At 53.4% G+C, this 12,096-nt stretch overlaps 2 protein-coding genes across 5 annotated transcripts in view; one reads left to right on the forward strand and one right to left on the reverse strand.

Moving 5' to 3' along the window:
- Positions 1-262: 262 nt before the first annotated feature.
- On the forward strand, positions 263-3,368 carry C11H22orf31 (chromosome 11 C22orf31 homolog). The gene is made up of 3 exons (XM_081542836.1): positions 263-426; positions 1,089-1,535; positions 2,852-3,368. The coding sequence occupies exons 1-3, from the start codon at positions 424-426 to the stop codon at positions 3,296-3,298; spliced, it is 897 nt and encodes a 298-aa protein (XP_081398962.1). The 5' UTR covers positions 263-423; the 3' UTR covers positions 3,299-3,368.
- Positions 3,369-3,886: 518 nt separating this feature from the next.
- ZNRF3 (zinc and ring finger 3) overlaps positions 3,887-12,096 on the reverse strand; it is a 188,004-nt gene continuing 179,794 nt past the window's right edge. For 3 of the 4 annotated variants that reach the window (XM_081542783.1, XM_081542782.1, XM_081542781.1), the window contains 3 exons: positions 10,891-10,993; positions 8,461-10,230; positions 3,887-7,425 (listed from right to left, as the gene is read on the reverse strand). In XM_081542783.1, the coding sequence (XP_081398909.1) occupies positions 7,382-7,425; positions 8,461-10,230; positions 10,891-10,993 (1,917 nt within the window). In that variant the 3' untranslated portion in view covers positions 3,887-7,381. The remainder of the gene's footprint in view (positions 7,426-8,460; positions 10,231-10,890; positions 10,994-12,096) is intronic. The other variant, XR_014069017.1, reaches the window with a different exon arrangement.

Consider the following 12,096-nt stretch of genomic DNA (forward strand, 5'->3'; position numbering starts at 1 on the left):
GGTCTGCATATTTGAGTATGCTGCATGCACAGAGTGCTTCTTAAGAATGTCAGGACCTTCAAAATTCACTCGAGCCATTTTGGGGAAGAAGAGGGCTAGAGAAGCTCCTGAGGCTGTAAGCACAAAGAGAACTTTTTCCAACATAAATCAACTATAAAAATCTGATGATGTAACACCCTCCCACACCCACATCACAAACCAAAGTGACATCACAAATACTAGAGATAATGGTTCAAAACTGCCTGCATGAGAGCCAAAATCTAAGCAAACAGCAGTTTGCCCACACATGACTGAGGCAGAGAACAACAGGTGATAGAAATATTAAAACAAAGCAAAACAAAACAAAAGCGAAAAAGGGAAAAGAAAATACATATTTCTTCCCCCTACTAAGCTAGCTAAAATAAACTTTAAGGCAACTGAAATATGGTAAGGTGATTTTATTTTATTATAGATGACATTTCTTAGAAAGCCAGGTCTCTTTTAAGTGTGTGATTCTAATCTCTCCAAATTGTTCTCTTGTTCTTGGCTGGTCCTGGGAAATGGAGGCCAGCATCATTTACGTTGTGCTTTTGCCTTTATAGACCCCAGAGTATATTTCCCTGCTTAGCAGCTTTTCTTGGCTCATGGCAGTCTGGTTAGGAGCAATTTCAGGACTTGGCGGGATTTTTACCTGCTGTCATTTCTGGGTTGCGGCAGAGTTGAGGACTGGCTACAGCTCTATAGGAAGCTCAAGTGATCCTGTCTCCCATTCCTCTCCCACTGTGGTTTCCCTTAGCTTTCCAGGAGACAGAAATTGTTTTTAATTCCTTATAAATGCTCCCCAACCCTCCCTCCACTTCCAGCGCAAGCATGCCCTGTTCTTTGAGAACCTGACCATCACTGTGACGTTGTGAAGTTACCGTTGCTTTCCTACTTGGTACAAAAGGCTTTGGCGAGCAGGAGAGAGGATATGTGGAAAGGTTTCTAAGAGTTTTTGCAGAAGGAATAGTCCTTAAAAAGATGTTAGTACTTTACCTCTAAAAATAGACTTTCTAGTCTCAGCTTGAGAACTGGTCTTTTTTATTCCTTTTTCCCCCTTATAATTCTAGCATCCAATCTATGTGAGACGAGACCCCAGCATCCCTGCCTATGGACTCCGACAGTCTATCTTACTGAACACCAGGCTCCAGGACTGCTACGTGGACTCGCCAGCTCTCACCATCTGGACAACCAGAGCGTGTGCTGAGCCAAACACCAGTGCCCCCACACCAGGTCCCACCTCTTTTTGGGAAGTTGTAAAGGACCCAGTAATTGCCAGTTCCTTCTCCCTGGTGAAACTGGTGCTCAGGCGACAGCTGAAGGAGAAATGCTGCCCAGTGCCACGCAAGTTTGGAGACGCGAAACCCTCCAAGAGATTAAAGCCCAGGGACGATGCAACAATGAAAACCACCCAGCGGGGCGGAACAAGAAACTCCATCGGTTCCAAGAGCAAGCAGCTAGCAGGGCAGCGGCCAGGTTCGCCCAGGCACAGGAGGCCTGCAGGAGGCATCAATGAGGTAGGAGAGGGCTGTTGGTGGAGAAAATGTGACCGAGTGGGAAGAGGGAAAGGTAAGCTAGGGATTCCCATGAAGAAGAGGAAATCCTGAAGTTAAAGATGGCATGCGGGGGTAGGGGGGAGTGAGGATGGGGGTCGGGGGTGTGATATAGCGGAGAGAATACAAGATCCGGGGTCATGCCTGTGTAACCTCTGCCCAGCTCGAGAGGAGGATAAAGTGGTTTTCAGAAGCAGAGACAAAAGGAACTTGATGTGAAGGGAAAATGAGGATGCGGAAGGCTCAGAGACACACACCTGAACCCCAGAGCTGAGCCACAGATGTAGCTATAAATCTGAACATGAAGAACTTGGCATCCAGAGGCCTGATCTGAGTCCAGCTCTGTTACTCCATGATGGCCAGCAGAGCTCAGAAGGCGCCCTGCAGGAACCTGCTGCATAGCACAGGGAGCTCAGCTTGGTGCTCCGTGATGACCTAGAGGGGTGGGATGGCAGCGTGGGTAGGGGTGAGGTGGGAGGGAGGTCCAAGAGGGAGGGGATGAATGTATGCATATGTATCTGATTGACTTCATTGTACAGCAGAGACCAATACAACATCGTAAAGCAATTATGAAGAAAGTGAAAGTGTCAGTCACTCAGTCATGTCGGACTCTCTGCGACCCCCTGGACTGTAGCCCACCAGGCTCCCTGTCCCTGGGATTCTCCAGGCAAGAATACTGGAGTGGGTTGCCATTCCCTTCTCCAGGGGATCTTCTTGATCAAACCCGGGTCTCCTGCATTGCAGGCAGATTCTTTACTGTCTGAGCTACCAGGAAAGTGGGGGTAATTATACTCCAATTAAAAAAAGAAAAAAAGAATGCCTCCTGGAGCTAGTCAGTCAGGGTTCTGATCCCATCTCTGACTGTAATTGGCTTTTGTCATCTATAAAACGGGGAGTGACTGCCCTTCCTTCATAGTTTCATGAGGATGAAATGAGTTAGTACCCTCGCAAAGGGTTTTCGAGCCAAGCCTGGCACAGAGAAGATGCTTGGGATCCTGTATGGCACTCTGTAGGTGACAGCCGTGGCCCACCTCATGGCTGTGTGGCCTTGGGCAAACCCTTTCCCAGCTCCTTGCCTTTCAAGCCATCTCCCGCTGACCTTCCAGTGTTGTGGCGAATCGCTCGCAGAGGCGTCCCTGAAGGAATTCAGTAAACTAGAACATGCTAGACAAATGTTGGTTGTGGCTATAACCAAGACTCGGGGACACAAATCCCAGATAATTATTCTGAGCTCCCTTCTCAAGTTTTAGCTTTGACTTCTCTGCTTTCTTCCTGGCTAGAGTAAAGAGAGTTCAAAGGAGAAAAAAGAGACGGTCTGCCAAGATCTTGAGAGCAGATATGCTGAACATGTGGCCGCCACCCAAACGCTACCCTGGGACGTGGGGACAGCGTCCTGGAAGGGCCGAGCCTCGCTTCCCGAAACCAGGAAGAGGCACCCGTTGTCCGAGGACACGTTAGTCATCCACGGCCTCCCCACCGAGGGCTACCGGGCTCTGTACCACGCTGTGGTAGAGCCCATGCTGTGGAATCCTTCCGGGACCCCCAAGAGATACAGCCTGGAGCTGGGCAAGGCCATCAAACAAAAGCTCTGGGAGGCTCTGTGCAAACAGGCTGCCACCCCCAAAGACGCTCAGAAGCACCCACTGCCGGGCAGGAAGCCGCTGGAAGTCCACGAGGAGCCTGTTGAGGAGCCTGTGCCCAAGAAACAGCTCAAGAGAGAGAAATAGGAACCAGAGCTCATAGGATTAGGATGTTCTCTGCTGGATGTCTGAAAAATAAACACCGCTTTGCACCTCCCACGTGATCTCAGAGCGCTTTACAAATCAGTGACTACCTTCCCCAGGGGTTCAGGGGAGGGGGGGTAGAAAGCAAGCAAAGATGTGTAGGAGATTCACTTTAGACGCAGGGCCCCCTCTCCATCTTCACGGTTTGGTCATTTCCAAGCTGGACACTTAAGCCTTTTTCCTACAAGTCCCTTTTCCTTAAAGAGGGGCTGGAGGGCCTCAGTCTTCCAAGTAGGAAAAGGCCTGGCAGGTGAAGTCGATGTTTACATCCAGCCTACGGTCCCTGTTTTTAAAAAGTAGGCTCCTGGGATCCCCCCTCCCCTGGCACACACACACAAAGGCTGAGCAGAAAACTTGCCACCACCACCAGAGACATAATCACAAATGCTTGTCTGGGACATCACCCGGATCCCCAGTTACCTGAAGTCTGTTTACACAGAAGCCCCCGTGGGTGACGGGCACTGCTTCACGCGCAGGTCTCCTTTGCGGCATCTGTAAGAACTTTACCAAACAGAGCAACGACAACATATAACACATACTTGATAAAATTGTATTTTTTTTACAGTCATTTGTACAATTTGTTACAAAACCATAGAAGACTACAACTTGTTTTAAATCATTTTTGGTCGGCAAATATGTAAAATCTGTGTGCAATTATCATGTATTTACAGGGCTTCATGTTAGTCATTTTCAATGATTATTCCAACAATGTCACACTCTCAACATAAGACATGGCTTAAGATAAATATATTAGTAAATAAATATTCTGAGAACATATTTCCATAAATGAAATGTGCTGCTATACATATACAGAATATACATAAGTTGTTTTCTAGCCTTTAAAACATTTTTTAAAAATGGTAATGTTGGAGAAGGAGCCCTTAGACAACTTTATTACAAAATCTTTACAGCAAAAGTCTTTACAAAATATCTTTTAAGTGCTATGGGAGAAATATTTTAAAAAAAAACACATTTTAAAATAGTGCCTTGTTAGACCAGTACAATAGAGTTTATATAAAGAATAGAAAAAGGCAGTTCTGTTTAAAAAATAATACTCTTGATCAGTAATTATTTTTTAGACCTCATTTTAAAAGCATTAGTCCTGCATGAGCTTTGAGTAGGGACTAGCAGCACATTAGGAAGGGTGTGGGCGGAGGGCAGCAGAAGGAGCTTTACAAAACGGCGTGGGTTAGGGTTAGGGTCAAGGTAAGGGAGAGGTGAAGAGACAGAGAGTTAAGGCCAGCATCCCAGGGCTGTGTCCACAGAGAGGTACCTGGTGGACCAGAACTCCCAAACCCCCCCTTTTCACTGGTTCCAGCACTCTTCAAGCTACACGGCTGCCCCACACCCAAGGCTGGGCCATGGGACCACGCCCAACCGTCACATTCCTGCTCATGGGTGTGTGTGTAGGGGGTGGTTCTCAATGGAAGATTCCAGGCTTCCAGTTTCTATATCTACATAACCCCCACACGCCACTGAGAGGCCACTGAGTAAAGATACTTATCATTATTGGAGTCTTAGGACTTCAAAGAAGACACTTCTTTTGACTTGAACGGTGGGGCAATGTAGTTGGGTCATTATGCTTTGTGACCCAACACAGATTTAAGACAATGGTTAGAGATTTCAAAGTCTGAAAATTTCATTCTTCTGTTTCTACCACCCTATAAAATATGAAAACTAAATGCACTTCTTTTGCCATCTGTAGTTACTGCTCTTTTCAAATGAAAATTGGACACATTTATTCTAATAAGCCCAGTTGAAGCCACATGTTCTCCTCATCCATTTATTGCTTAAGGCTGTTGAGGAGTGGTTTTTTTTTTCCCCAGTCGGGACTAAAGCAAGCCACTTTGGGGGTAGGCTTTCAGACAAAGAAGAGAACGTGCACTCGAAGGCATTAAAAACAAACAAAAAACAAAACCACAACCAAATAGAATCTTAGCAATGAGAAGCCGCTTTTTGTAGTTCATGTTAGAAGCCCCGACCTGCTCCCTATGCAAGTTGCTGTCCTCCGCAGCTGCTACTCTCGGCCCCAGGAATAAAGGCGGCCCAGATCACATGTCACCCGCTCAGGCGCTTCCCGCACCCTCACCAACAGGTGTGCCAGGCACAGGTGGGGCTGGGGGTGGGGGTGGCCCCAGAGGGATGTCCCACAGTGGAGGCTGGAGGACGAATCTCACCACAGCAAGCCCCTTAATGGGCAGATGGCTCAGTCGTTTGATGCTGAGACTGCTTTCTGACAAATCCTGGCCAGAAGTAGATGTCCTCACCACAGGCTAGGCTTTTTAAGAAAGGGATTCAATAAGATTCTCATTAAAAATGTTCTGGTGCGGACCCTGGGCTGACCTCCCCTGGGGCAGACTGGAGAAGAGTCTTATAGCCCCCTGACAGAGGTTTCTGCTTCCCCACCTACGGGGGTGGAGGGTGGGGGTGGGAAGGACTCAAGGTTCCTATTCGGCAAATGAGCATTTCAGATGACAACAAACACCTTTTGAATAAATGAATAAGCAGAAATGACCAGAAGAGTTAGCAGAAACAAGGGTTAAGGTAATTAGTTTTCTCTAAAAAAAAAAAAAAAAATTTTTTTTTAAGGACAAGAAATACATTGGACAAACAGGTTAATGATCCCTGATCTGAAACAGCTTTAAATAGATTCTCCCTTTTAAAATGGAAACTTCTTTTAAAAAACGGTTTGGGTTCTTAAACTCTCCCTCCCTCTTAAAACGACAACAACAAAAGAAAACAACGAAAGGCTGGAACAATATATAAAAACCTACCCTTTGGGGGCTAAACTATCTGATAGTCTCTTTCTCTCTGTCTCATGGAGAATCAATACATAATAGTGCATTAGGTAGAAAGGATAGTAGACATTTGCAGGCGAGATGAGCAGTTTCAGCCACGAGGGAGAGGGCTGAACAACCCTGAAGCGATGGGATGGGAAACTTGCATACGGAGCTCACACCCTATGGGGGCCCTGCCACGCGCCCCTAGGAAGGCATCCCAAAGTCGGAACAGTCCGGGGGCGCGGCGGTGCCCGCTCGGACACATGCGCACAAGCCCATTCTGCGCCAGGGTGCCCTCCATCCCTCCCCTCCCCCAACTTGTGTCAGACACCGAGGCTGCAAAACCATGTACATTCATTCCTCCTGGGTGTCTGTCCCCACACCCTACATCGAACCATCTCTGCAGCCAGTGGCAGGAAGCCCAAGATCAGGACTCTGTCCTTCTATCTAAGACGCGGACCAGAGGGCACAGACTGAGGACACTGCACAGAATTGTCCCTGTCACCCCGGAGCTTACGTAGCAATGGCTTGTCCCGGCTCCCCAGTGCGGCAGACCTTCCGCCTGACCCCCGGCTGTTGCCATCAGCAGCCTGCAGGTGCGGGCTGGACAGGCCTGGCTTCCGAGGAGGCCTGACGCTTTGTACATTGGGATTTGCCACGAGAAAGAAAGAGGCAGCATTGCATTGTTCCTCAGAGTTTGTACCCATATCAACTAGCTTTACTTCAAGTTTCGGGTTCATTTTCTAAGGCAGGTGTAGCCCTGAGCTTTTCAAAGCCTGAGCTCCCTCCAGGGAGACAACAGTATCTACACATGATGTGGTTCAATTAATGCAGCAGTGATTTTTTTTTCAGCAAAAGTTGGCAGTTAGGGTTCTTTAAAATATATATTTAAATAACTTTTTACATTTACATATAATATCTTAAAAAAAAAACAAACAAAAAAAAGCAGAGAAGTCAATCCCACACACCTCTGAACCCCAAGCACACACACTTTACAAAACAGAAGAGTAACATGTTATCAAAAGAGGCAAAAGACTCAGAATTTTGTCTGTTGGTTTGTTAATGGGGGGGGTTGCCACAGGTGGCTCACATTTTGGGTTGAGAAGGAGGGCTCTCTTTATTACCACTTTTGTGTTTGTCAAAGCTAAAAAAATTTTTTTTTGTTGTTGTTTTCTTTTTTCTGTAGGAAGTCAGAGTTTGGAGTCTCCGTACAGTTCTGATTTCCACGGAAGAGTTCCTTGGGAGCTCAGGCTCCAGGGCCGCCTTTGTCCGCCAGGTGAGATATCAGTCCTGGGAGAGAGAGAACGACTGTCAGGGGAGGGGCCTGGCCCCGCAGCCTTTGGGCACCAGGAGCAGGGACCCAGGGGCCCATCCCCTGGGGGCGCTCAAGCCGAGATCTGCAGGAGAGAAGCGGCAGAGGCACCTGAGGGCTGGGACCGCCTGGCATGTTAGGGGAACAGGATGGGGGCACGGGGCAGATGACATCATGAACAAGGAGGGAAGCGGGAGGTGATCAGAGGGGTTGGCAGAGCCTGATCATACACAGCTGGGAGAGGGATCTACATTTCTAAAATTCAGAGGGTAATAGCAAGTCAGTGAGGGGTTTTCTGGTGTAAAGACAGACTTAATGTTTAAAAAAAGACAACTGTAGCGCCGATGTGGAACAGAGGGCAAGATCAGCCACAGGAGACCACTCAGAAAGCTACTGCCCTCACCCTGGAGAGAGGGAATGGGTCTGGCTGCGGACAGCGGGTGGGGAGCAGAGACCACCCTTGTGGGGTTTCCTGTGGAGATGGAATGGTCCCGGTGCTACTCAAAGGTGCTAGGCTGCCCACTGTTCACTCCTGAGACAAAATGTTTGGAAACTTTATCACAGTTTGACCATGTCTGACCAATCTCATAATAAAAGATCTGGACTGGAATTCTGCATGTCTTTAGCAAAGTTTCATTTTTCTGGGGATTCCCCTTTCCGGATGAGGGCAAACCAGCACACAGGATTTTCAGACAGGCTGTGAAGCCCAGGACCCTGAAGCGAGAGGGGCAGGGCAGGCTCGGGGCTGGGGCCTGGGCATCTGGGTGGGGAGCCCTGGAGGGGAGGGTGCGGAGGGTCGGGTGGGCTGCGCCCAGGGCATCGGGGGGAGAGGTGAGGGACGCACAGGGCCCACAGGTCTGGAGCACAGAGGAAGGGGTAGGTGGGGGAGGAACACCTGGAAACCACCAGGTACGGATGGGGTTTAAAGCCAAAGGCACCAAGAAAGTCACCCAGGAAGTGACCGTGGGGAGAGAAGACCCCGACCCAGGCCTGCTGTCACCGTCCGCTCTCACCTGCAGCCTCAGGGGCTGTGGCGCTGGACTCCCAAGTGTCCCGGAGGGCTCTGGGGGAGCTGGCCCTGGGGGCCCCCACATCCTCAGGAGGGCAGCCAGGCGGTCGTGGTGCCCGGGCCGGGCAGCAGAGAACCCGCTCTTCTTCCTGGGCTGCTCCCAGGCCCCTGTGGGGCCACAGGGCATCTGGACCAGGCAGCGACCCCCCCCAGGGGCCGAGGCCACGGGTCCCCTGGCAGTCAGAGGGCAAGCCCAAGTCGCTGTCCACATCCTCCGGAATGATGGGGACACGCTGGCTCAGATCCCGGGCCCCAGGGTGACAGCCTGCCAGGGGCTCCTGGGCCAGCGTGTACTGCACGCGCACCGAGCAGTCCTCGGTGTAGCAGCCGCCGCCCCCGCGGCCGCGGGCCACCTGCTTCTCTTCATAGAAGCAGCAGGGCAGGCCCTCGTACTTCACCCCATCCGTCCTGGGCAGATGGTCCGGGTGAAGGCCATACAGGCCCTGGGAGCTTGCGGGCTGTGGCTCCCCGCCCAGGGGGCTGCACCCCTCACAGGGCGAGGGGCCCAGATACAAGGCGCCGCCCCCGGCCGCCCCAGCGCCGGGGGCCGGGGGCTCGCAGCAGCAGGCGCAGGACGGCCCCTCCCGGACCCCCTTCCAGGTCCTCCTGAGGTCCGGGGCGGTGCCGGGAGAGGCCTCGAGCCCCCCTTGTGAGGTAGAGCTGTGGGACCCCTGGGGCTCCAGGGAGGAGCTGCTGCTGTAGTTCATCTCCAGGCTGCAGGTAGACAGCTGGTCCCCCGAGGTGGAGGCCAAGACCGGGGTGGGCCCGGGCCAGGGCTCCCCCCGTGCAGCGCCTGGGCCACAGGCTGCCGCTGGGAGCTCCTCGAGGGCCGGGGCGCCATCGAGGCGCACGACGGGGCCCCGGCCCGAGCTCCCCATGTCGCCGGTGCGACAGGGGCTGCGGCTGCGGTAGACGAAGGGGTCGTAGTCGCTGCTGAGCGAGCTGCGGAAGGTGGAGCAGCTGCCGTACACGCCCTGGTTGCTGACCTCCGTGCAGTCCACCACCGAGTCGCTGGACGAGCAGCGGCACTGGCCCGAGCTGCCGCTGCTGCTGCTGCTGCTGCTGTCGCTGCCCGGGCCGTCGGCCAGGTAGCCGCTGCACACCGAGCGGTGGCCGTGGTAGCAGCTGAAGCTGGACGCGCTGCCGCTCTCCAGGGGCGAGGCCTGGGCCGCGGGCGCGAAGAGCAGGCTGCCGCCGCCGCCGCCGCCGCCACCACTGCCACCTCCCGGGGGGAAGGCCCGCGCCGGGCCCCCGGGAGCCAGGCTGGGGGGCAGCTGCCCCTCAGGCTCGGGGTAGCTGAGGCCCCGGAAGTAGTAGTGCTGGTACATGGTCTCGTACTGCGAGAAGCAAGCTGCCTTGGAGAAGCTGCGGCCGCTGAACTTGGGCCTGCGGAAGGGGGGCGCGGGCGAGTAGGGCCGGTGCTCCAGGCTACAGCGGTGCGCGGCCAGGCCGTGGTCCAGGTGGAGGGGCGGGTAGCCGCGGATGTAGGCGGGGGTCTGCGGTGGGAAGAGGCCTTGCTCCCCGCGCCGGTCCGCGGTCAGCAGCGTGACCGGGTTCCCGTGGGCGTCCATGCTGGTCCTCGTGGGGTAGGCGGGCACGGCGCCGGCCCTGTGCACGCGGCCCGGGTAATGCACAGGCAGGATCACCCTCTGCTGCCGCCCACGCGCTAGGCTGCTGGTCTCCACGCACACAGCGCTCGGGTTTCCCTTTTGTTCTGGGGAGAAGCGCAGGAAATAGATTAGGGCCCCAGTACGCAGGGGTCCAGGGCTAGAGGGGCAGGCACGGGCAGGCTGAGGCGGCTGGCACCGAGGGGCCTGGTCCCAGGGCTCTGGCCCCTTCTAAGCTCCCACCAAACCCGGCCACGCGGGCAGAGGCCTCCTGCTTCTCCATTCTCAGGGTGGTCACTCCTTTTAGGGTCCATATCACACCTCCCAGCTGCTCTGTGTGACAAGAGGCTTGAGAGAACATCCGGGACAGGAGCGGAAAGGCCCTGAGCCTCTTGGAAAAACAGCTAGAGGGAGGGCACCCTGCCTTCTGGCCCCTCAGGCACCCCCACAGTGACACAGCATCATGACCCCAAGGTAACAGGCAGGGCGCATGTCACCACTGTTGTCCCGCTTAAGAGACTGTGGGCCTGAGGCCTGGAGAGGCCGGGGGCCTGGTCCAAGGTCAGGAGCCCAGTCGTGTCAAAGCCAGAGCTCAGACCCAGGCTGACCCTTCAGCAGACCTCCCCAGGCCCCCCGGCACCTCCAGGTCCCGGCAGCAATGCTTCGGTGGTCTGCTGGCTCACCAGCCTGTGGTGCCCGTCCTGCTCCCACTAGGCACCCGGGAAAGACAGTGCCTCTTGGCAGGGACGGAGGCAGCGGAGCGTTACCTATGATGTTGTGTCGACAGTGGGGGCAGGTGTGGTGCTGCAGCAGCCAGGGGTCCACGCACTTCCTATGAAAGCGGTGAGTGCAGGGGATGACCCGCAGTTCCTGGGGCGGGAGAGAGGACACACAGCCTGAACGTGGGCCTGGGCAGAGGGCGGTCCGCACGTGCTGCTTTCTGCCCACGGGGCCGGAGTGGACCAAGGAGCCCAGTGCACCGTGGCGGTGCCCGGAGGCTCCCCCAGCCCCATCTTTAGCTCCAGCCTCGGTGCTCAGCGTCAAGGGAGGAAGCAGGTGCTCTTCTTGCCTCTGGAGGAGGGCACTCACATCCGGGCCACTCGCACAGGCCTGCCAGAGCTGTGTGCTCGTACAGGGTGGTCAGCCTGGGGGCATGAGGGACAGCTAGATACACGCCAAAACCTTTTGCCTTTCTGGGATGGTGGCTGGCTCCGGATACCCAAAATGAGGTGGGTAGAAAGGACGATGCCTGGGATTCATGACTGACAGGTGGGGCAGCAAAGGGGCAAAGTTCTCCCACCTTCCCCCTCACTGGACCCTCAACATTCACCTGAGGGCACGTGGTCTGTAACAAAACTCCTAACATGGAGAGGGGGTGATGGGGTTCTGAGGCAGGCAGAAATGCCTCTAAAGTTCCTGAGCCCAGAACACCTTCTGGACTTGCTACTTTTACTTTGATTTTCCATTCTCTGACCAGCTAAACGTAGTCACATTCCAACTAACCCCTAAGGCTGTGCCTGACCGTGACAAGAGTCCTACCTGGATTTTCTCATGTGACCTTGGTGATTACCTGGAGTTCAGGCCAGTCTTGGGCTCATGTCATAAGCAGAGGCACAGAGAGTAAAGTGACTCGCCCAAGATCATAGAGTTAGAACTCTATGATCTAGTTCTCAGATGAGAACTCAAGCAGTCTGCAGGTAGAGACTGTGTGAGACCGTTCATTTGAAGGCCTCTGCAAAACCTTGTTTTTCATTCAACAGTCTACACAGCGGCAGGACACTTGCATCAAAGGGGCCTCAAATGCCTGCAACTAATTATGAAGTGGTTTGCCCCCTTACTCCTTCAAATGTGTGTGTTTACGTGTGCCTCCACCCGGAAGAAGATGATGCACATGTAGGAAGATGTTAACAATGGGTGATTCTCAGTGAATGATAACAGCGTTCACTGTATGATTCTTCCAACTTTTCTGAAAG

Source organism: Giraffa tippelskirchi, chromosome 11 (assembly GCF_054371585.1).
Source record: "Giraffa tippelskirchi isolate mGirTip1 chromosome 11, T2T-mGirTip1v1.2.pri, whole genome shotgun sequence".
NCBI lineage: Eukaryota > Metazoa > Chordata > Mammalia > Artiodactyla > Giraffidae > Giraffa > Giraffa tippelskirchi.

Bases quoted from the DNA above. Each gene is read 5' to 3' on its own strand.
- C11H22orf31 (XM_081542836.1), top strand. The intron at 1,536-2,851 runs GTAGGAGAGGGC...CTTCCTGGCTAG, and splicing joins CTGCAGGAGGCATCAATGAG to AGTAAAGAGAGTTCAAAGGA.